Below are 22,711 nucleotides of genomic sequence, written 5' to 3' on the forward strand. Positions count from 1 at the left end.
TCCGGCAAAGATCCGGCTACCCGCCCCGACGACGACTGGCCCTGGTAACACACAACATACGCACTATGAGGACTGACGAAAAGATCTGCGAGCTGGAAGAGGAACTGAGCAGGTTACACTGGGACATTGTAGGGTTATGCGAAGTCCGTAGAGAGGGGGAGGACACGACAACCCTGAAGTCTGGTAACTTGCTCTACCACCGGGAGGGCGACCAACAGTCCCAAGGTGGTGTCGGGTTTCTCGTTCACAAGTCCCTCGTAAACAACATAATAACCATCGACAGTGTGTCGAGCAGGGTGGTATACCTAATACTCAGAATATCCAAAAGATATTCGCTGAAGGTCATTCAGGTATACGCACCGACCTCGTCACACTCCGATGATGAAGTAGAAGCTATGTATGAGGACGTAAGTAGGGCCATACATACTTCTAAAACCTACTTTACTGTTGTTATGGGGGACTTCAACGCAAAGTTGGGCAAGAGAAGTGGGGATGAGTTGAGAGTGGGGCAATTTGGGTATGGGCAACGGAACCCTAGGGGTCAGAGGCTGGCCGACTTTCTGGAGAGAGAGGAACTCTTCATGATGAACTCTTTCTTCCAGAAGCCGCCTCACAGGAAATGGACCTGGATGAGTCCTGACGGTTCCACGAGAAACGAGATAGACTTCATCATGACCGACAAGAAACGGATATTCAGTGATGTCTCTGTGATCAACAGGGTAAAGACCGGTAGTGATCACCGAATCGTAAGAGGCACACTGAATATCAATATTAAACTTGAAAGGTCCAGCCTGATGAAGTCTACGCTCCGACCTACTCGAGCCTATGTTCAAAACCCCGAAAGCTTTCAACTCGAGCTCTCTAACCGCTTTGCTTGCCTAGAGAACTTGGCTTCAGTGGACGAAATCAACGACGGGCTAGTGGAAACTGTCCACACAGTAGGGTCTAAGTTTTTTAGATCCCGCCGTAAAGATAGACCTCAGAAATTGACCGAGCAAACCTTAAACCTCATGGCTGAACGACGCTCGCTACAGTTGCAGTCTCCCGATGACGCGGAGTCATATAGGCAGCTCAATAGACGTATATCTAAGTCCTTGCGACATGATCTGCGTCTCTTTAATACTAACCGTATTAAAGAGACTATTGAGCGAAACCAAGGCTCCAAAGTGTTCGCAAAGGACAAGTCTATTGGGCAAAGCCAGCTGACAAAGCTGAAACGGGAAGATGGCAGCATAGCGTCGAGCAAAGCGGAGGTTTTAGGTGAGATCGAGAGGTTCTATGGACAGTTATACACTTCGATCGCAAAGCCCGTTGACAGCTTGGTAGGAGATCCAAGAGCCAAGCTGTCCCGACATTATACCGAAGATATCCCGGACATCAGTCTGTACGAGATTAGGATGGCCCTGAAGCAGCTTAAGAACAACAAGGCGCCGGGCAAAGACGGAATCACTTCAGAGCTTCTGAGAGCGGGTGGAACACCGGTACTTAAAGTCCTCCAGAAGCTCTTTAATTCCGTCTTGTCCGAGGGCATAACGCCTGAAACATGGAATAGAGGCGAGGTGGTGCTGTTCTTCAAAAAAGGTGATAACAACCTATTGAAGAACTACAGACCCATCACGCTTCTGAGCCATGTCTATAAGCTGTTTTCAAGGGTCATCACGAACCGTCTCGAACACAGACTTGATGACTTCCAGCCTCCCGAACAAGCCGGTTTCCGAAAAGGCTATAGTACCATAGACCACATCCATACGCTGCGGCAAGTTATACAGAAGACCGAGGAGTATAACTTGCCATTATGCTTAGCGTTTGTGGACTATGAGAAAGCCTTCGATTCGGTGGAAACATGGGCGGTGCTTGAGTCTCTTCAGCGATGCCATATTGACTATCGGTACATCGAAGTGTTGAAGTGTTTGTATAGTAACGCCACCATGTCGGTCCGAGTACAGGAGCAGAGCACGAGGGCGATTCCATTGCAAAGAGGCGTAAGGCAGGGAGACGTTATCTCTCCGAAACTGTTTACTGCCGTAATGGAAGACGCCTTCAAGCTCCTGGAATGGGAAGGACTTGGCATCAACATCAACGGCGAATACATCACTCACCTTCGGTTTGCCGACGATATCGTAGTCATGGCAAAGTCGATGGAGGAACTCAGCATGATGCTCGATGACCTCAACCGAGTTTCACAACGGGTGGGCTTGAAAATGAACATGGACAAGACGAAACTTATGTCAAATGCCAATGTTGTGCCCATCCCAGTCTCTGTTGGGAACTCGGTACTCGAAGTTGTTGACTCGTACATCTACCTAGGACAAGTAGTCCAATTAGGTAGGTCCAACTTCGAGAAAGAGGTCAACCGCCGAATCCAACTCGGTTGGGCAGCGTTCGGGAAACTACGTAATGTCTTTTCGTCCGACATACCTCAGTGCCTCAAGACGAAAGTCTTTAATCAATGTGTGTTACCAGTGATGACTTACGGCTCCGAAACGTGGTCTTTCACTATCGGCCTCATCTCAAAACTTAAAGTCGCTCAACGAGCTATGGAGAGGGCTATGCTCGGAGTTTCTCTACGTGATCGAATCAGAAATGAGGAGATCCGTAGACGAACTAAAGTCACCGACATAGCCCACCGGATTAGCAAGCTGAAGTGGCAATGGGCAGGCCACATTGCACGCAGAGAAGATGGCCGATGGGGTCGAAAAGTGCTCGAGTGGAGACCACGGACTAGCAAGCGCAGCGTAGGACGTCCACCCACAAGATGGACAGACGATCTTGTTAAGGTCGCCGGAAGACGCTGGATGCGGGTCGCTTCCAACCGGCACGTATGGAGGTCCAAGGGGGAGGCCTATGTTCAGCAGTGGACGTCTTATGGCTGAGATGATGATGATGATGAATGCATTTGTTGGATGAGAATTGCCCATATCATGCTTAAGAGCTTCTGAGGATTTATTGTTTGAGCTTTAGGTATGATTTTTGCAAATCTGTAATTTCGTATTCAAGGAAATCGTTGCACTTAGAGTCTGTTCGGAAAGAAGAGTAGTAGAATATATTGATTCCTATACTATAATCCATGACTCTTCTCTTTCCGCACAGACTCTACGAGTATATTTTATGCACTGTCGCTAATAGCATTAGCAATAAGTTCACAAGCCGTATTTTTTAACTTACTTAGTACCTATTACAGTACTCTACTCATATATTATTAAAGTTAAAAAAAGTGTAGGGTACAAAATAATATATTTTTTGATTAGCGATTAAAAATAAAGGTATTCAAGCCACAAACTGTGACTCACAATATTATAAGCAGTGGCATAAAAACGTAGGTAGATTGTAGAAGCATGGACTCCCCCACATGTACTATTTTTAGCACTGACCTAAGAGTTCTTACCTAAAAATGCGTTTCTTGCATAACAACGTTCTAAATTGAAGAGTGCAGGGAATAAACGATATAATTTTATTGATTAAGGTTTGGTTGATTTTGTAATTTTTTGGTTGTTATTCAAAGCTACTACTGTTTAGGAAACAGGTTAATTTTAACTTCTTATATTCAAATTCGGTACCTACAGTGTGTATAAGTATGCAACTTTGTACATAGAAAACATTTCCTTTTAGCCTGAAAGAGTGGTCCCAATGCTGGTCAAATACATCCCCTCTTTCTATTTATCTACTGCAAATTCCGCCACTGATCTATATGTTAATTGTTAAATCATAAAATTGACTGTTATCGCCGTTTATCCTCTGCGGGCCTATCCATCCTATCCTATGACAGTCACGCTATTATTGTCTAACATCGTGGCTGTTTCGTTTTAACTAGTGATAGAGTGACACGACATGTTATAGGTACGATAAAAATGCAACCATAATAAATCTACCGGACTCTTCAATGCAATCACACTTTGGTTGCAACCAAACGCGAAACAAAGCCTAACCACCCGCCATATGATTACGAAGCACATTCGTAAGCAATTTTCACTTGATAATAAATTATTTTCTTTATTCCGAGTGCATTATCTAAAGGCAACCGCATTACGAATGTGATGAGTTTAAATCACGCAGGGTTTTTTAGCCTTTCAATTTAGCACCACTTTGCCTTTTCTGTGATATTAATGGGTTTAAAATTGGTGTGTAAGGCTAGCCGGTTCAAGAAACCAGAAAAGGTAACATCCGTTTAAAGTGATCAGTAAATTATTGGTGCAACAATTTAAAGCGAGTATATAATTGCATTCTATGATCTAGGTTATGAAGCAGAATTAACCTTCAAACGATAATGCTAACTTTTATACGAAACTTATGGTCCTGGGTACGAATTTTGGAAAAGTTTGTCAACGAGGTGACACAGTCATTTTGATCTGTGCAAAATTGTCCTATAACATTTATTTATGTATGATGGGTGACTGATGACTTTCAAACCAGAGGCTGCGGTTTTAAACCTGGATTATACCAATGAACTTCATGAACTAAATGCATGAAATATGATTTGGTATTTACCAGTCGCTTTGACCTTTGTAGGGGAGGAAAGCATTATGAGAAAATCAGTTTCTTTATGGGTTGAAGAGTCACATGACAGTTCAAGCGTCAACTGGAGACTAAGGCCTAACATGCTATAGACGTCAGCTTATGTATGAAAATCAACTGACCTTGGGAATATCAGCAGGCCCGTATCCATTCTCCCTCGGCGGCAGTTTCGGGGGCTTGTCCCCCCTTCTCTGTCCCATCTGCATCATCAGCTGTTCCCTGGTGGCCGCCACCACGCCGTGGCCGTTCAGCCCGTAGCCCGAGCTCCCTGAGGACCCGGAGTTGGCGTTGGAGCTGGCGATGCTGTAGGGGTCCTCGTCGGGGATCGGGATGCGTGGACGGTTCTTGATGTCCATGGGGCGTTGGACTGGAAGGAAGTTTTTTTTATTAAAAATATTGCACAGATCCTTAAGGGACACTACATTATCACCAGAGTTCGGACAATTTATCGCAAAATTAAATTAGTATGGAACATGATAAATTTTTTTAACAATTTTGAACTGCAGTTTTTGAGTATAATCTGGAAATTTTATAAAGATACTGTGTACATAATATGAGTTTAATAAATCTTGTCCTATTTTGAGATATAAATGATTTTTGATGGTTTTGCGATGATTTGTCCGATCACTGATTATCACAGCATTTTCATCTTTTCGCTGAATGAGGGTAGGTTACACCAAACCGTCTGTCACCGTTATAACGTCACTGCTGATTAATGTTGATAAGGGGCCCGTTACTCAAAAGCTTGTAGTAACTTGTAATACAAGCGGATGTCACTTTTTGACAGCTTTTGTTAGAAAGGGAATTCCACTTGTATTACAAGTTAAAGCCTGACCATTAATATACGATTATGCGCCATGTTGCGGGATTTCATTTTAACTAATTTTTACACTGGCAATAATTTTAATGATAGGTTGTCACTGTTGTCAGTGTCATTGTGGCGGTTTACTTGAATAATAGGTACTTAAGTGTTAAATATTAAATAATAAATGACAAAAATGGCCAAAACTATACATAATCAAGAGCGAAATATTGTAAATAAAGTAAATAATAAACTGCTGGAAAAGAACCGTTCGGGAAATTAAACTATTTCGCTACGAATCATTTCCAAATTAACATCAGAGCTGACAGGTAAACAAATCAAAATGTCATTATAGTCTGGTTATTACGACTTTGTTTATTGTAGTGTTATGTTATACATAAGCGAGGAAATACTTAAGTACTGTCGAGGACTAATTTGAGGTTTTATGTGTTATTTATACTTTTTATACATTTTGTCTATGTTTTTATGGTATTTCGTTTTACCTTTTGTTTTTAGATCAGTTGTCATTAAATGCTCTGTGTGAAGCCCGGCTTTTTCGTTGCTCCCAATTTTTATAGCTATCGAAGTGTAAATTGTCCTGGATTCCGGGACATTTTGGTCCTTCGCGGAACATGATCACGCGTTCTAAAACGAAACAGCTGAGCACACCAGCAAAAAGTGCTGGCAAGACGCGCTCGGACTCAGGAGCGTTGGCTGCGGGTGGGGCCGGCCGGTCCTCGAGATTGGACACCGTTTCGGCCGGTACCACTGTTATGCCCGCACCCCACGTTTTCAAAGGCCCCCAGGAGCCCGGAGCGTCGGCTGCGGGTGGGTCCGGTCAGCCCACAAAGTTGGACACCGTTACGACCGGTACCACTGATACGCCCGCACCCTACGTCTCCAAAGACCCCGAGGCCCCCGAGACGCCTCGCCAGTGTCGTGTAAATAGTGCTGAACACATTAATGTTGTTTCTCCCAGTAACAGGTCGCGTGTGTCGTCTTCTCGTTCATCAGCCACAATAAAGGCACTGAGGTTGAACGAGGAGGCCCAATTGGCGCGTCGCAGCCTGGAGCGTGAACAGCGGCTATTTGAACGTGAGCAGGCGCTACTGCAACTACACCGCGACCAGGAGGTCGCACGCCAGCGGCTTGACTTCGAACGTAAGCTCTTCGATCAAGCTAAGCAAGTGGAAGAGCTCGAAATAGAGGCAAGACTGGCAACCCAAGAAGCGGATGGACGATCCAACACTCATACGGTCAGTCAATCTTATTCACGTACTGCATCGTGGGTCCGCGACGTCAGCCAAAGCGGCCGTCGTCCCGCTGACAACAACGCCGATGCGGCGCTAATAAATATCCCGCCTACGGGCGCAGACTCTACTACGGTTCACGTTCGCGAGAGAAACTTAGGTTTAGAACCTAATTATATTCAACAAAATAATGTAAACCCTATCAACCCATATTTCTCTCAAGAACGAGATACCACACGTCAAAATCCTAACACAAATGATATGATTGCGTCGCATCGCAATCATGAAAACTCAGTGGTACATCTTAATCCTGAAAATCATGAAATGCATCGCGATGTCTACAGAAAACCCGTGACGTTTCAAATACCAATAAATGACAATTCAAATTTATTGCAAACCTCTACGAGCAATAATAATAAGGCACTGACATCAATGCCGTTGCTTGACAACTCAAATAACAAACAATGTCAGTTGCCGTCAAATCAGCCCGAGCCTTATTTTTATTCTCAAAGGTGCTCGCATAAACTACAGCTTACTCCCTTTAGCGGTAAGACTACGGAATGGTTAATGTTTAAACGCATTTACCGCGATACTCAACATTTGTTTACGCCTACAGAAAATCTTGTGCGTTTGAGCGGTGCGCTGCGCGGCGCGGCCCTGGAGAGCGTGTCGTCGTTGCTGTACACGGCGGAGCGGCCCGAGCAAGTGCTCGACGTGCTGGAGCAGACGTTCGCGCTCCCTGAAATGATCGTGCTACACGAGATTACTCTCGTGCGGAATCTCCCAAAGCTAAGCTTTGATCAAAGAGACCTTACCAACTTTGCTTGTAGATTGCGCAATTGTATAGCAGTAATTAGAAACTTAGATCAGATAGAGCATATTTATTCGGTAGAGCTGTTTCATAGTGTGTTAGCCAAACTGACACCGATATTGTACAGTCAGTGGAAAGAATTTGCGTACAAAAGTGACCGATCTGTGCCTAAAATTCAATTACTGTCTGAGTTTCTTGATATTGAGGCTATAAAACACAATCGTTACGGTTTAGTACCTGATTACGCCCGACGACCTGGCACTGTTATGCCTGATTTAGGTAGGCGGTCTAGCACATTTATGCCAGAGTTAGGTAGGCAAACCGGCACCTTTAATTCAGGTTTAGGTAGGCGAAATGGTGCCATTATTTTAGAGTCAGGTAGGCGACATGGTACAGTCGGCAACAATAATTTTGCACACAAACCTACACGAAGTGAAAACATTCATGTGACATCTGTGCGTAACACCAATAATGAACTATGTCGTTACTGTAACAATAAACATAAACTTACGGAGTGTAAGGAATTTAAGTCACTATCTTTAGATGACAAATGGATTTGGTTGCGTGAAGCAAAGATATGTTCTAAGTGTCTGGTATCTAAAGCACATCGGTGGAAGTCATGCAAGATCGGTCGATGTGGTGTCGACGGGTGCGAGCGTTTTCATCACCCATTGCTACATTCAGCAGCGACGCCTCACGTAGTCAATGCTGCCAGAGAGTCTCCGTCTTCCTCCTGCGATGTTATCGAACACAAAAACATTGATAAAACTGTTACAATTTCTAACGTCACTGGATCACACTCAAACGATGAAATGTCAAGTCCAGAATCTCAAGTGTTTTTAAGAGTCGTTCCGATTGAATTAAGTGGCCCTCATGGAAAATATGACACATATGCGTTACTTGATGACGGTTCCATGTCAACTATGATCGACTGGGAGGTGGCACGCCACATTGGAGCGACTGGCCCCATGCAGTCAATCAAGGTTGACGGAGCCTGTGGAATGTCAGTACACAGACCCATCCAACATGTTAGCTTTTCTATAAAAGGTAAACAATGTTCTGAAACATTCACGGTTAACAACGCTAAGGCCGTAAACTCATTGTCACTGTTCACACAAACTGTCAACCAAAGCGACATTACGAAATATTCACACTTGGCTGATTTAGCGGACGTTCTTTCAATATCGGAAGCTACACCTAAAGTCTTGCTTGGCGCAGAACATTGGTATCTCACTATCTGCCGTGAGCTTAGGGAAGGTGCCCAAACCGATCCGATTGCCACACGTACAGCTTTAGGTTGGGTATTACACGGCAAATCCAACATTTGGTCTCAACCCGTCTATTTTATAAATCACATTTCAAGCAAAAATAGTGCTAGTGACACCACCAATACCACCATGGACGAACTTGTGAAAGATTATTTTCGCCTTGATGCCATAGGTATTTCTAAGTCTGAAAATGTGTACTCTAACGAAGATAAACACGCTTTAGAGGTTTTAGAATCCACCGGCAAACGTTTGCCATCAGGTAGGTTCGAAGTAGGTCTATTATGGCGTAATGATATTCCAAACACACCTGACAGTTATCCTCAAGCGCTTTCTAGGTTCCACGGTTTGGAAAGGCGCATGGCTCGAGAGTCTAACCTCAAAAAAGATTATTGTGCCTTTATCGATAACATGATGTCAAAAGGTTATACTGAAGAGTGTCCAAAGGAAACATACCATGATAAAATAAACACAAGCGTTACACACAAATGTTTACGTTGGTATTTACCCCATTTTCCTGTAATACACCCACAAAAACGAAAACTGCGCGTAGTCCATGACGCAGCCGCAAAGACTTCGGGAGTTAGTTTGAATTCACTCCTGCTCCCGGGGCCTGATCTCCTGCAATCACTGCTACACATATTGTTCCGTTTTCGTGAAGGTCATGTTGCGATGACAGCTGACGTGAAAGAAATGTTTCCACAAATTAGGATTAGGCAGGAAGATCGTGACGCTTTACGTTTTCTTTGGAGGCATGGCCCTCACTGTGAATTAAAAGAATACAGAATGACTTCCGTTATCTTCGGTGCTGTATGCAGCCCCTGTACTGCTTTATACATAAAAAATCGTAACGCTCAGGAATTGCAAAGATCTTACCCGGCCGCCGCAAAGGCTATCGTTCGTGATCATTACATGGATGATTATTTAGGAAGTCTTGACAGTGTCCAAGAAGCTGCGCAACTTGCAGCTGACATAATAACGGTTCACAAAGCGGCAGGCATGGAGATGCGTGGTTGGGTCTCTAACGTACCCGCTGCACTTGCGGCCGTACCAGAAGACTTACGAGCTCCTGTAGTTGAAGATATACATGTAGGGCCTGAAGGTTTTGTTAGGACTTTAGGACTTATATGGCATCCAAAGAGCGATACCTTTAGTTTTCGTACTGGTTCTCCCATACCTGACCAAGACAAATTAACAAAACGAAAGGTATTGTCTTACCTGATGTGCGTGTACGACCCCCTCGGTATCTTGACTCCTCTGGTTATTCAAGGTCGTATTTTATTCCAGCAGACATGGCGAACTGGTATTGATTGGGACACTGAGCTGCAATCACATGCCGTTCAAAAGTGGCGAGCTTGGTCTCAACAACTTGCTACGATTACATGCGTCAAATTCCGCGCTGGTACAGATGTGGGTTTCCAGATGATATTATTCGTGACAGACAGCTCCATATATTTGCAGACGCCAGCGAGGAGGCATACGCGTGCGTCGCATATTGGCGCTTTACATTAACGAGCGGTTCCGTAAAGCTGTCTCTCATTGGTGGAAAGGCCCGACTGAGTCCTTTGAAACCTACGTCTATATTCGATTCGCCAATACGGTATGCATCGGTCACGATATAAAACCTGATGCGATCTACTTTTGGTCGGATTCGACCACAGTACTAAGTTGGATCCGTAGTGATGCACGGACATTCAAACCATTTGTCGCGAATCGTGTGGGCGAAATCACCGAAATCACCACAGTTACCAACTGGAAATTCGTACCAGGTATTTTGAATGTAGCGGATGACGCGACTAGATTAAAAGATCGTGACGTCGATTTATCGCGGTGGTTCTCTGGACCTGATTTCTTATTACTGCCGTTCAGTGAATGGCCCAAAGAACCATCGACACCTGAAACTACATCCGTCTTGGAGGAGTTAAAACCCTCTAAGACGCATGTAGGACTCATCAATCTGGACAAGCCTTCATCGGTTGTGCCAGATCCCTCACGTTTTAGTGAATGGTTACGCCTGGTTCGTACAACTGCACGTATATTTCAGTGCATCAATAAGTTTCGTTCCCTTTTGGCACATGACAATCCAAATTCCAAAAACAAAACTAACCCTTCTTCTAAGCTTCCACCACTGTCCGCCGCAGAGATGCAGAAGGCCGAAATTGCCATTCTTCGACAGACGCAGACCGATTTGTTCGGCGAAGAATTTGCCTTGCTTCGAGAAGCTAAGCCCTTGCCCAAGTCGAGCAAATTGAATCCTCTCTGCCCGATTATTGATGAAGATGGCCTCCTCAGACTGGACAGTCGTATAAAGCACATGAAGAACGTTGACTACGCCACTGCATCACCTATTATTCTTGATGGCCGTCACCCAGCTGTTCGTCTTCTCATACGGCACTACCACGTCGAAGCTGCACACGCCTTCAACGAGCTGGTGATTAACGAGCTTAAACAAAGATTTTGGATACTCCGATGCCGTAGCGAAGTGCGCATGGTTTCCCGAAAATGTGCCTACTGTATAAAGCGTAAAGCAACGCCCCACATCCCACCAACCGGTGACATACCAGATGTGCGCCTGGAACACCACAAACGCCCGTTCACAAACACCGGGCTAGATTATTTCGGCCCAGTCGAAGTGTCAATCGGCCGTCGACGAGAAAAACGTTGGATAGCCCTCTTTACCTGCATGACGACACGAGCAGTGCACCTGGAAATTGTTGCTAGTCTATCAGCAGATTCCGCAATCATGAGCATACGTCGTTTTGCTGCACGTCGAGGACTCCCGAATAAGATACTTTCGGATAACGGGACATGCTTTGTTGGAGCCAACAGACAGCTGTGCGAATTTTACAGCGACGCTGTGCAAGACTTTGCTGCCAGCAAACGCATAGAGTGGTGCTTCATTCCTCCGGCGTCACCATTCATGGGTGGTTGTTGGGAGAGACTTGTAAAGACAGTTAAGACAGCACTCCTTGTGACTCTAAAGGAAAGGGCTCCCAGAGAGGAACTACTCCATACTCTTCTCCTAGAGGCAGAGGCGCTAGTAAACTCGCGGCCATTAACCTACGTTACTGAGAACAGAGAGTATGAAAGCCTGACTCCGTCCCATTTCTTGATTGGTACCTCTTCACCGCAGCAGCTACCGGCCGTTTTAGACGATGGTGTATTTTCGTCAAGAAAGGAGTGGCAAAAAGTTCTACGACTGTCCGAGCACTTTTGGACCAGGTGGCTCAAAGAATACCTGCCCAGTCTGAAGCCGAGAAGAAACGACGGAAGGCAGTATTACAATTTAAAAATAGACGACGTTGTCATCGTAGTTGACCCTGACCTGCCTAGAGGTGTTTGGCCTATAGGCCGTATAGTGGAAGTGTTCCCGGGCAGAGATGGAATTGTCAGAGTGGCTGACGTGGCCACAAAAGGGGGCCTATTAAGGAGGCCCGCCAGAAAGTTAGCTCGACTGCACGAAGAAGTTGTGTAGCCTTGCTACACGGGGGGGATGATGTCGAGGACTAATTTGAGGTTTTATGTGTTATTTATACTTTTTATACATTTTGTCTATGTTTTTATGGTATTTCGTTTTACCTTTTGTTTTTAGATCAGTTGTCATTAAATGCTCTGTGTGAAGCCCGGCTTTTTCGTTGCTCCCAATTTTTATAGCTATCGAAGTGTAAATTGTCCTGGATTCCGGGACAAGTACAGTAACAAAGATGTGTTTGAAAAATATTTACTATGGGTAAAGATATACATAACATAGATTTTCATTTTTAGTTTAAATCTTGTGTCGATAGATGGCAATAAATTTACAGTGACTACAAAATTTACTATGACAATATCTCTCTATACACTCTATTCTCTTTGCTATGGGCCTTGGAGACGATCAATTTTATTCATTGACAATGTAGCAGACCCTATATAAGGTAATTTTGACCTATGTATGACGCGTAAGAAAATACATGAATTTTATACGGTAAAACCCGACCATAAAAAAATGTGAACACCACTATTTGAATACTGATTATGATTAGAGTGAGTAAAAGTATGTAAGTCAAAATAACGAGTTGCCATTCCACATTGTTCAGGCTATACTGAACTGTTGCCATATAAATGAGAATAATAGCGCCCTCTTGACAATGATCATATATTCCTGGTCAGGCTTTACAAGCTTTTGAGAAACGGGTCCCAGTGCGTCAAATATGGTTGTTGCAACTAGTACTATATGAATTAGTAAGTTAAATATTTGAACAATGTTTACAAATTTTTTTTTAAACGGCACGCGGCCCATAATTTATTAATTTAATAAATGATATTTAGTGCAAGTAGATAACATAATAACAAAACGTCCGGCTATCAAGAAATTCATACTAATATCATGATTTCCAAATAAGAGTCAGAGTTGGTTGAAATTATCAGCTTTACTATTTGAATGAAGTGTTTTACATTAGGACTTCATTGTAATTCTGAATAGCAATCGCGTAAGACGTTCGTGTTAACTCCTTAAGGTTAATAGATTTAGATTACGCCTGTGTTTATGAAAAATAACCTAACAAGTACACTACTGAATTTAGCCACCTTTTACGCATGCAAAAGCTGCTCTACTCTTCTCTACCCGAGACATAAAACGAATCAAGTATTATTGCTCCACACAATTTAACCTCTAATACCTAAGCATTTATATACTAAAATAGCCTAAACATTCACGTTTTGAACCACTCCAGTACTCACAGTATTACCAAACCCAATAAGCATTCGGTACAATTCGTAAATGCTTGCAGCAAGCGAAGTGAATTCTCGTGACGATGCATCGGATGGCAATCATGTCGCTTCACGACAACCAACCTATACACTCCAACTACAAAACGACATATACTCATACAAAGTACACGTCGGGTCGTACCTTTAGTCAGGATGCCCGTGTAGTTATTAGCTAAAGGTTGAGTTTCATTATTCTGGGTCATTGTCTTTTGACACCTTAATGTCAGATTGTCGATAGTTTAAGGGCGGGTTTATTCATATGTCAGAACGATTAGCAAATATGATTTTCTAGTGACACTCACTATTATTAAGCGATGCGTCAACTGATCACGAATTCGATTTGCTTAGTTAATAAATTCATAATAACTATGTATAATTATGTGCCATCGTCTAACTTTAAATTACAATTTGTAAATCTTATTGTAAAGACGTAAGGTTCACTGATGGTCAGTAAATAGTTTTGCTGACATTTGACATGGTTAAGCCATAAACAAGTTTCGTATCAATGTATTTACGAAACGTGTAAGTTTAGATAGTAGTGTAATAAACAACTGAATAAATCGTAAAGTCTCAAGCTCATGTAACTTTTTACATACCTAATATCTTTACTATAATTTTATTGTACACACATCCAAAATCTTGTTAACTCAAACGCCAAAGAAGTGGCACTAACCAATACTTATTATGTTTGGTATTGACAGCTTACCTGTTAACACAGAGTGTTTATATCTAAAATGTCGTAACTTCTTAAAAGATAAGCCCTTTTAAAAACAAATATAAAATGATAGATTGAACATTTGACAAAGCGGAAGAGAACCTCTAATATTGGGTAATGTATGACCACTATTATTACATTGTAAGCATTGTGGGATTCATGGTACCTTTCGACGTATCCAATTATAATAATGCATTTGGTTGTGTGATATAATTCAATTAGTAGTTGTTTCTATTAGTGATTTCATTTGGTTCAGGAAGTTAAGTTCTAGTTTGAAGGTCGATCAGATCAGATGAAATAATCTATAGTTAACTAATAGCAGATTACTGATATTTTGATCTAAATTGGTTTAATGAAGTACCATTAAGTTTTATAAAAAAATATTAGACTTTTGTTTTGATATGAAATAATAAAATTGTAAATGAACATACATTTCATTTAAGCTTCATTTGTGCAAAACTGGTTAAAGAATGATAGGTGCTATAGTAAAAGTTGATTAGGTATAGAAATGAGTAGAATCGCATACATACATATACCTATCTTGTATCACCTAAACAACAATGTCACACAGTATTTTCGCAGAATACAAACTAACAACATTACTAGATGTGAAAAAAGATAAATACCTACAAACCTATGGAAATTCCGTAGACGCAACATGATTAGAATCTAGATTAGGTCACACAACATGAATACCAATGTATCTATTTTTATATCTTGTTAGAAAAAGATTTGTTCTTGGTTGCTCCATTTTTGCGCCATCCAGCCATTTTGATATTGCTTCCTATTGTCGTTCTGTTTTGCATAACATCGGTCACGATCTTAAGGTTTCAATTGTCTCGTTTCGGTGGAGGCCAATTTTGCTTTTATAATTTTATTTAGTTTTCTTCTTATTTTGATACGACCTTCAGTCGTATCATCAAGCATCTCACGCGCGCCCATAAATTGTGATATAAATGCCTTATGATAAGAATTCTGAGGAAAAGTCCTCCTAGCCTAGTCGGTAGTGACCCTGCCTAGGAAGAGTATTTATTTGTGTGTTAGTCACAAATATTTGTTTCTGAGTTATGGATCTTTTTTTTTGTTTTTAAGTATTTACTTATGTATTACATTTATGGTCGTTTACTACCCACAACACAAGCATTATAGAGCTTACTGTGGGACTAGGTCGATTTGTATTAAGATTGTCATCACTCGTATCATAATAACATAAACCTTTTCAAGTCGCTAAAACAGAATCGTTCTCCCGAAGTGAATTCTGCAGTAATGGGTATCGCCGAACGGTGCCATTCCGAGCCGGTGATCTAGTTATGCCATACTAAGTCACGAATACGACGACCTTCATGATGAAATCGAAATTTGTCGGAGTGTGTATGAAGAAGTGTTGAAAGCTGTAGTTTTTACGGTAAGTAAGCAAACGAGCATGATAGTAAGGCTCTAAGGCATAGACTTGCAATCTCAAGATTGCAGATGGATAGACAATTTTTCAAAACTAAGATGGCCTACTAAAAAAATGCAGCCTTAACCTTACACGTGGTGTGGCATTGAAAATCAATCCCGGACTAATTGCAAATCTTATTTAATCTATATATAGATCAGTATCATTTAATATTAGGCACGTTACTAACACCAAAAGAACCGATAGTGATAGACTGAAGGTCCCACCGCCCTAAATGATCTTATTAGACAAAGATGATATCGTGATGATCTCTCTTAATGTGAGAAGCATTAGCGTGGCCTATCGATTACACGCACTTAGCAGTCGATCGATAAGGCCAGTTGCATCGATATCACGCCTCAAACTATCGATTGGGAAACAGTAGCATCAGGCGAGTTCGATGACACCACCATTTAGGATTTAATATCTACAAAAACGGCATCCACACGGCTGTGTCACGACTTACAACAGAAAACATCGGCAGCTAGATTTATTTGAGTTCCCCAACCCGATAAACGGCATCAGACCGCGAAACCACTAGGAAATCTAGGAACCTATCTTATCCGGAATCACGGGAATCTTGTGCGGTTTCTTTCCCATAGATACCGGCAAAACCAATGTTGATAGTTGTTAAGTTGGCAATATGGATGGTTGGAAATGGTCAAGAGTGAAATGAGGTACAATACAACATAGATCGAAGGAAGATTGCATTGTTGCACAATAAAGACTACTGAGTGAGCCTCTGCATATTTGATGCGGTTGCGTGCCCTGAGAACTAAATCAGATCCGTAATTTGTTATAAAATTGCACGTCCTAAATATAACCACAGCTGCAGCATGTAGAAATAGCTTCCGGATTCTGAAAGCCTCCTGTGGCATATTTAAATTTGTATATTGATATTGAGCATCTGCATTTATCAGCTGTTGACCAATTCCGGAAGACTTGTGGGCAATTATAGTGCGTCCAACTCACAGCCTTGCCTTTTTAAAAACCAGTTCACTTTTATTCGACGAGACTATTATTGGAAACCAGTTGATGATTCTTCTTAAGGCCGTCATATATTTGTGTCTTTACAACTGACTTGATCGGAAGAGGTCCTATTTATAGACGATGTTAACATGTTTAACCAGGCGTCTAATTAACTATTTTTTAAGTGAATACTAAAATTACTAGGTTACTAAAGCGAATATCATCATTAAAGCTCAAGGATACCTGACTTCATCTATAAAATTGCAAAAATTAAATAAGTCGTTTGGAAAACTTTTCTTTCCATGTTTAGTTTTAGCCATTATTAATATAAACACATCAAAGATGGATTCTTAAAAATGTTGATCAGGACAGTTGATTTTTAATTAGGTACCTACAGCCTAGTTAAGTTTTTGCACTTTTTTTTGTTAATTCAAGTTAAATAAAGTCAAGGTCCAGATCGGTGCAGTGCCAGTTTTGCGTGAGAATGTATTCATAATTATGTATTCGTTAATTTCAACGATAAGGTGTGGAGGTCGGCTTATTGTTATATCGTTGTAGGTTTGAGACAAGGTAACTGTATCATTGTTGGTATATTCGGCGTTGGCGCCGGGAACTTACAAATCGTCGTATGTATTGTAGGTTTCTTTAAGTGGATACGTCTTTTTCGAATTGGGTTCGTTCAATTCCATTCAATGTTAATTGGATAGGTGATGACTCGTGACGTTTGATTGAGTCCTTGTAATATTTGTACAATACAGACACGATTGATCGTTTGTATAGGTACACACACGTAAGAACATACTCGTCGGATAGAGACATTTGTTTAAAAGTAAAAGTATCCATGGTTAAGACAATAGCGAAATTTAGAATAGACATCTTGATTACGATGAATTAGTTTTTTTTATCAATGGCATAACTTTAAGCTCTGTTTCTGTACGAGATAACCTTTTAACATTTACTTCTGATTATTAACTTTAATGGCCGCCGACGTAGTAATTATCCACAAATGTATTTTTTATACCTACTAAAGTTTTGTTACTATGATCCAATTACGGATAAGAATGCACTATTAATTTGGTTACTAGGCAACTATCATGCTTGTACTTAATCGATTTTGAATTAGAAAAACACGATAGTTATAAGGTTTTTATTGATTTAGCTGTATTCATTGCGTGTTGTATCTTTCGCGATAACTTACTCTCCAAAATTTAGTCTCTGAATTGGAAAGAGAGAATATCATAGTTTTTTTGGTTAAAAAAAATTTAAGTTTAAGATTTACTTATTCTGGTCTCGTACGAGAAAGTAGTCATCAACTTAATAGTCCGTTTTAATTTTCAGAGCCAGGACCTATTCCTGTTTTAATAGTTACATTGCCACGGGCAGTATGTCACTGTCCCTGATTACATTGCGTAGTTTATTTGCTATGACATTTATTGTGCCTTTTATGCCAACTCACACCGGTCTTGTGATATTTCTCCCGATTCATTTCTTTACTTTGTCGCGAACAATGTTTTGAACTTTTTTGTTTTATGACAATGGGACAGACAACAAATTGTTGTAGTTTTTAACTTGGTCTAGATTTAGTTTAAAAAGTTACAGTTCTGTTTAAATGGAAACTTAGATTTTATAATGACGACAATTTAATCAAAGTAAAATCAGTTTTCGCGAAAAAAAAATGCTACTTGAATAAACACTACGACAAACTTTAAATTGTGGCTGTGTAGCTTAATAGATATAAGCCCGTCAACTATTGCGTAATATGTATTTAAAAGGTAAAGGGTAAGTATTTTTTCATATCTCATGCTCTGAAAGTGGGTCGTTTTTGTTCTAAAAGGTGCGCAGAAAGTGATACGTTTATGCTCTAGCGCAGAAAAGTGGTGTACTCCTCTGCGTCCCCGTCCCACAAACAACTGGGCGGAAACAAAATGGAAAAATAGTGTCTTTATTTCCTCGCCTGGAACAATTGGTAATTGTTTAATTTTACTAATCCCACGTTGATCCTTTTTTTATAAAAAATGATGTAAGTAAGTAAATTGTTAAAAACAAATTATTCTTGATTTCTTTCGTTGAATTCTATTTACTCGATTTCATAAGGCGGGGACCAAAAGGAATACACCAAAAATATTTTTTTAAACCTTACACTTGCGTAAATGAGCAAAGGCAGAATCTTATACAGCCACAGTTAAACGTTTGTACGATATTAAATTGGTTTTTAAAGTTATTTAGCACTATATTCATGAAAATTAAATAAAATACAAAATAAAAATGTATTATATTATTAATTAAATTGTTATTTAATATTTAAAATACTTTTATTATGTTATTACGTGGTGCGGCGCACCAAGGTCGCGGTGCGGTCCGGTAGTCTGTTGCGGCTTTTAGAACGAAAAAGTATAAAATTAAAAAGTAAGAGGCAATCCCCCTTATTTTCATACTATAATGAACAAATCATTTTAAAATGACTGCAGGTTGTTAAAAAATGTGTGTTTTCGTAAATATTGCAATCTAAATTATTTTCGCTAGGGGTATTAATCTTCACACATGTACTTAAAGTCTCCGATTGCAAGTAAGTCCTGAGGAAAAAAATCATGGCTGTAGGTCTATTGGGTAAGTACTTCAATTACTGATTTTGCGAAATTGCCTTGTCTTGTTTGGTTTCCTCGCATTCGATATGAAAAGTAGAGTGTTTAACTCGGGTGAAAGGCACCATTTCCGTCTCGGACTATTGGCGCTCTCACTGCGTTCGAGCGCCAAACTACCTCGACAGAAATGGATGCCTTTCAACCCTTGGTTAACAATCTACTATTAACTTTTATAAAGAAAAAATAGAGAATAAAATACAAAATGATTATGTTTAATCAATATGGTAGGATCACATTTTTCGCCGTAGTTCATCAATCATAGTTTCTTATCAAATTTATAAGTGAAGTTAATAGACGTAAGGTCAATAAAAAACCTATTACACATTCGGTAATGCGGAAGCACCCAAAACACACACATGTTCATTAAATTTTGGACCCTATTACGTGTGGCGCTCTAGTAACTATAGTATATTAGCAAAAACGAGACACATTTCCTAGTAGTTTTTATCATGTTTTAAACTTGTTATTAATGCAGATTTTTAATTATTATTTTGCTAACTTGTGTTGGTTTTAAAAAACGGCCAGGTCTAGTTTGTACCTAATTACTTAGTGATTTATATAATTTGGAGCAAAAAGCGTAACAGTTGCTTTGCATAAAACTTCTTTGTGATTTAATTATCTTATCACCAATATTATGTAGGTATTAAGAGTAGGACTCCACTGTACCTGTACCTACCTACAGGTAGCTTGCTGTCTACCTAGTACCTATCTAAACCTAACTTACCTATATTTTACATGCCTATTATATTTTTTATATTTTGATCAAATATTAAATTAATATTACATGCCATTAAATCCAAGAGGTTAAAATGTGTTTTTGTTTACCCAAATACTTATTTTTTACGTTATTGATTTGTAAATCGTGAACTCGTAGATTCGTTATCCATTTGTTAGCTATACTTTGCAAAAACACAATGTTTTAATGGTTTGCTAATATTTTAACGCTCCTTTGTATCTGTCGATTATCGTGAACTTTAACACTGTAGTATTATTCATAGGCTATGTCGACTATTTTGCCATGAATAAACCAGTATAGGCCTGGCTATTGGTTAAGTATACAATGTGTCATACAACCCTTAACTATATTTTGCGAGGTGAATATAATATAGGTCATACCTTCATACTAAGCAACTTTTACTGTGGGACCAACCCCGAAAACGCGAAAAAAATTGTTTTCTGATCAGACTTCGATGTTTTATATGATAGAGTAGAGCCAATATTTGTTCTGCTTTTGGGGTTGGTGTCACAGTAAAAGTTGCTCAATATGACCGATATATTCCTCAAAAAATTTGGGTTGGTTATATATACCCGGTAGTTAATATATTTCGAGGTCAATCTATGTATAGTAGATACCAGTTTACATTCGAAGCAAAATGTTTTGTGAATTTCTAGGCTGGTCGGTTTACATTGAACTTGAAATGATGATCAATAGACTAGTTTTTAGCACGGAAGTTTTTTTTTGGTCAAAATTATTAACTCATATGCGCGTCGTATGTTAATAATAATTTTGGACAAATTTTATTGTTTCTAGCCGTTTGCGTCGGTATAATTAAAGTGTGAGCTATTAATATTTTTATACAATGTGATTTATGCAAATATGATTTTATGGAGCTAACTTAATAGACATTTAAAAATATACCTTTTAGTGATTTTTTAGTTTATTGTTTGCTGAAATCAGCAATTTTTTTTTCAGCAATATGTTGGTATACCTACTTAACTGGGCCATTTTATTTAAAGTTGTCCCCTACACTTTTTTTTCAAAATTGGGATTTTTTATGTTATTTCTACTCAGAATCACGAGCTCTTTCTATCCTAATAGGAGAAAAAAAGTGTCCCAAGGTTTTTTCCCATTCCGTTACCATTTTTTCATAGACTTTGTATGGCGGTTTCGGAATGGAAAGATCGAAAAATGTATGGAAATCTTGGGACACTTTTTTTCTCCTATTAGGATCAAAAGAGCTCATGATTCTGAGTAGAAATAGCATAAAAAATCCCAATTTTGAAAAAAAAAGTGTATCTAGGGGACAACTTTAAACAAAATGGCCCAACTACAAATCACATTCTATTTTGAAAGTAGAAATGTTGATTTATTAATGTAAACATGCTTAAATGTAATAAGTAAAAATGAAAATGCTGTTTAGGTATTAATTCACATATTGTTTCCTATATCTTTAAAAAAAAACCAACAATACTCTCTTTATTGTTCTCACTATACACGATTTCATAATTAAAGTGGAATGTTAACTCATAAGTAGTTCTTCTTCCATCTTTACGGTCATTAATTATAAAACAGACAAATCTCAGCAATTATAGGTAAACCAGAACTTTGGGAGTATTGTCAAGAGGGCGCTCGTTTTGAATTTTATATAGCAACAATTTGTATAGTGGGGACAATGGAAATTGGCAGATGATTTTTGTTTTATTCCGACAACTTTAATAAGTGCGAAGTTTGATGTTTGGATATTTCTTCGCTTTTTACGCTATAAAATTCGTGAATTTTACGACGTATGACACATAAATCAAAATCACCCAAATCTATTTTCTTTTTTTTTAGGTTTGGTCGTTTAATTCCGCCCTTACGCCCTTCGCTAGCAATCCGTGATGCCGATGCATGCGATACACCTAATACACAAATCAAATTATTACAAGACATCAACCAAATCGTGACGACCTGACTATAGTGACATTTGTCCATAAGTTTGAAACTTACCCGTCAATTCAGGTGCTAATTTCGTTATGTTTTCTAATGGAAGAAATTTCTCTCCCGCACGTTATTTTTCCAATAAATAACTATATACACTATTTACAACTTTTTCTCTGTAAAATCTAAAACTTTCGGCATGATTATTGCAGTCTAATAATAATTCACACGAAACTAGACAAAGCAATGTTTACATTGTCAATATTGACAACTATCATAGAGGGTAGATGTTGTCTATTATTAAAATTGTTGCCATTGCTAGAAATTAGTACCAACAAATTTCCGTAACATGGCGCACCCTCAATAGATCCTGGTTCACCTATAACAATATTAAGTGTTTCAAACTAAACCAGATCGTGAGACAATGACATAACGAGACGCTCTGTTTAAACCACATTTAAACCAAGTAACTTTACGTTACCTTCTCATTATAAAATTTAATGAACAATGTGTATTATTTAATAATTTATATATTTTTTATACTAAAACTATCACTCTCTCAGGAGTCGTTCAATATTTTTAACACTATTTTCATGAACGGTCGACTTCACAAACATGTTTATTATAATCCAACGTTCCAAAAATATATTTAACACAACGTAATCGTTAGTCCAGTACCTGGGATATTTTACTTCAAAGAATATATCTATGTAACATATATAACATATTAAATATAAAATAACTTATTAAAATAAACTAAAACTACAAACAAATTAAAATTAATATTTACTAAAATAAAAGAAACTTACCTATAAAATAAAAACCTAATTATAAAAAGAATACCCCCTCCAGCAGGTCCGCCTGTGGCATGGTACCCATTACGCTGGCGGCGTTTCCTCGCTGAACCGCCAGGGCGA

General features: G+C 39.5%; 2 protein-coding genes across 5 annotated transcripts in view; one reads left to right on the plus strand and one right to left on the minus strand.

Annotated features, from left to right (window-relative positions):
• LOC134789638 (uncharacterized) overlaps positions 1 to 22,711 on the minus strand; it is a 275,518-nt gene that overhangs the window by 8,895 nt on the left and 243,912 nt on the right. For all 4 annotated transcript variants that reach the window (XM_063760225.1, XM_063760227.1, XM_063760226.1 and 1 more), the window contains exon 7: positions 4,635 to 4,879. In XM_063760225.1, coding sequence (XP_063616295.1) covers positions 4,635 to 4,879 — 245 coding nt within the window. The remainder of the gene's footprint in view (positions 1 to 4,634; positions 4,880 to 22,711) is intronic.
• LOC134789634 (uncharacterized) lies at positions 5,878 to 10,215 on the plus strand. The gene is made up of 2 exons (XM_063760213.1): positions 5,878 to 7,111; positions 7,181 to 10,215. The coding sequence occupies exons 1-2, from the start codon at positions 5,947 to 5,949 to the stop codon at positions 10,150 to 10,152; spliced, it is 4,137 nt and encodes a 1,378-aa protein (XP_063616283.1). The 5' UTR covers positions 5,878 to 5,946; the 3' UTR covers positions 10,153 to 10,215.

The sequence above is a fragment of the Cydia splendana genome, chromosome 4 (assembly GCF_910591565.1).
Source record: "Cydia splendana chromosome 4, ilCydSple1.2, whole genome shotgun sequence".
In the NCBI taxonomy this organism is placed as follows: Eukaryota; Metazoa; Arthropoda; class Insecta; order Lepidoptera; family Tortricidae; genus Cydia; species Cydia splendana.

What these genes read in the sequence shown, in the direction of transcription:
- LOC134789634 (XM_063760213.1), top strand. Translation starts at nt 5,947, where the DNA reads ATGATCACGCGTTCTAAAACGAAACAGCTGAGCACACCAGCAAAAAGT. An exon ending in ACAGCTTACTCCCTTTAGCG is followed by an intron (nt 7,112 to 7,180) that starts GTAAGACTACGG and finishes TTACGCCTACAG; the next exon opens with AAAATCTTGTGCGTTTGAGC.